Source organism: Pterocles gutturalis, unplaced genomic scaffold (assembly GCF_000699245.1).
Source record: "Pterocles gutturalis isolate BGI_N339 unplaced genomic scaffold, ASM69924v1 scaffold29855, whole genome shotgun sequence".
Lineage (NCBI taxonomy): Eukaryota > Metazoa > Chordata > Aves > Pterocliformes > Pteroclidae > Pterocles > Pterocles gutturalis.
Window position 1 is genome coordinate 1 of NW_010146754.1, and position 1,361 is coordinate 1,361.

General features: G+C 55.7%; 1 protein-coding gene across 1 annotated transcript; it reads left to right on the forward strand.

Moving 5' to 3' along the window:
• Window positions 1-200: 200 nt before the first annotated feature.
• NXPH3 (neurexophilin 3) lies at window positions 201-932 on the forward strand (the record flags this gene model as incomplete). The annotated part of the gene is made up of 1 exon (XM_010085865.1): window positions 201-932. A coding segment is annotated over one exon (732 nt), but the record flags the coding sequence as incomplete, so codon positions are not given.
• Between the last annotated feature and the right edge of the window lie 429 nt (window positions 933-1,361).

The window sequence follows — 1,361 nt, forward strand, 5'->3', positions numbered from 1 at the left end:
CCGGGGAAAATTGCTGTCAGAAGGGTAATATGGGTTACAGAGAGGAAAGGCAAGAGAAAAGGGAAATCAGGAAAGCAGGGATGGGGAGGAGGATGGCTGGGTCGTGTCTGGAGAAGTGGGGTGACTTTGGAGAGTGAGACTGGGCAGGGGGGACAGGCACCCAGCACCCATTCCTCACTCCCCCCCATCATTATGTTCAGGTGATCCGTGGCCAAGAAGAACCAGGGGAAGGTGCAGAGGAACGTGACCCCCAGACCCAGGAGAGAGCTCCAGCGCAGAAGACGAGAGGGCTGCTCTCTCCAAAGTCCCTGTTAACTCCAACCCTACTGCAGAACATGTCCCTTCTGGAGCTGGTGAGCAGCTCCCGGGAGTTATGGGATATCCTGGACAACCTGTCGGAGCGGGACCACACGCCACACCCCCGAGGACCAAGGGACCTGGGGTCAGCCTCAGGCAAGCTTAAAAAAATTTTTGGCTGGGGAGATTTCTACTCCAATATCAAGACGGTGAAGCTCAACCTCTTGATCACTGGAAAAGTGGTTGATCACGGCAACGGCACAGTCAACGTCTTCTTCCGACACAACTCCACCGGGCAAGGGAACATCTCCGTCAGCCTCGTCCCCCCCACCAAGGCGGTGGAGTTTGACCTGGAGCAACAGATCTTCATCGAGGCCAAAGAATCCAAAATCTTCAACTGCCGCGTGGAGTACGAGAAAGTGGACCGTGCCAAGAAGACCACGCTCTGCACGTACGACCCGTCTAAGACCTGCTACCATGAGCGCCCCAAAGCCCTCGTCCCCTGGGTTTGCTCCATGCCTTTCAAAGTCATCTGCATCTACATCACCTTCTACAGCATAGACTACAGGCTGGTGCAGAAAGTGTGTCCCGACTACAACTACCACAGCGACGTTCCCTATTACCCCTCGGGATGATGCTCTCGGCCCATCTCAAGATGCCCTGGTGACGAGCGGGTGCTAGGGGGGGGCGGGGGGAGGGATGGGGACAGTTTTCTAAGTGGGTGTGGGAGCGCGGTGGTCCTTAGAAACCAGAAGCGAGGAAGGAAGAGGAGGATTTTCCATTTGCCCCAAAAGCTCCAATGTCAAGAGAAGGAATTTGAGGCTATGGGGTACCGGCATCACTAAGCCTGGCCTGGATCCGTGGTCTTTGGAGACTGGGATGTGAAGGCAGGGGCTGAATTTAGGATACAGAAAATAGGACAGAAAGCCACAATCAGGACTCGCGTTTCTCAATGCAATAATGGGGTTGCCTGGATCTAGGCCACATGGTCCTAAAAGGTTGGTGACCAGGCAAAGAGGGCTCCAGAAGCACAGCCGGGGGCCAGGGGCAGACCTCAGGGGGGG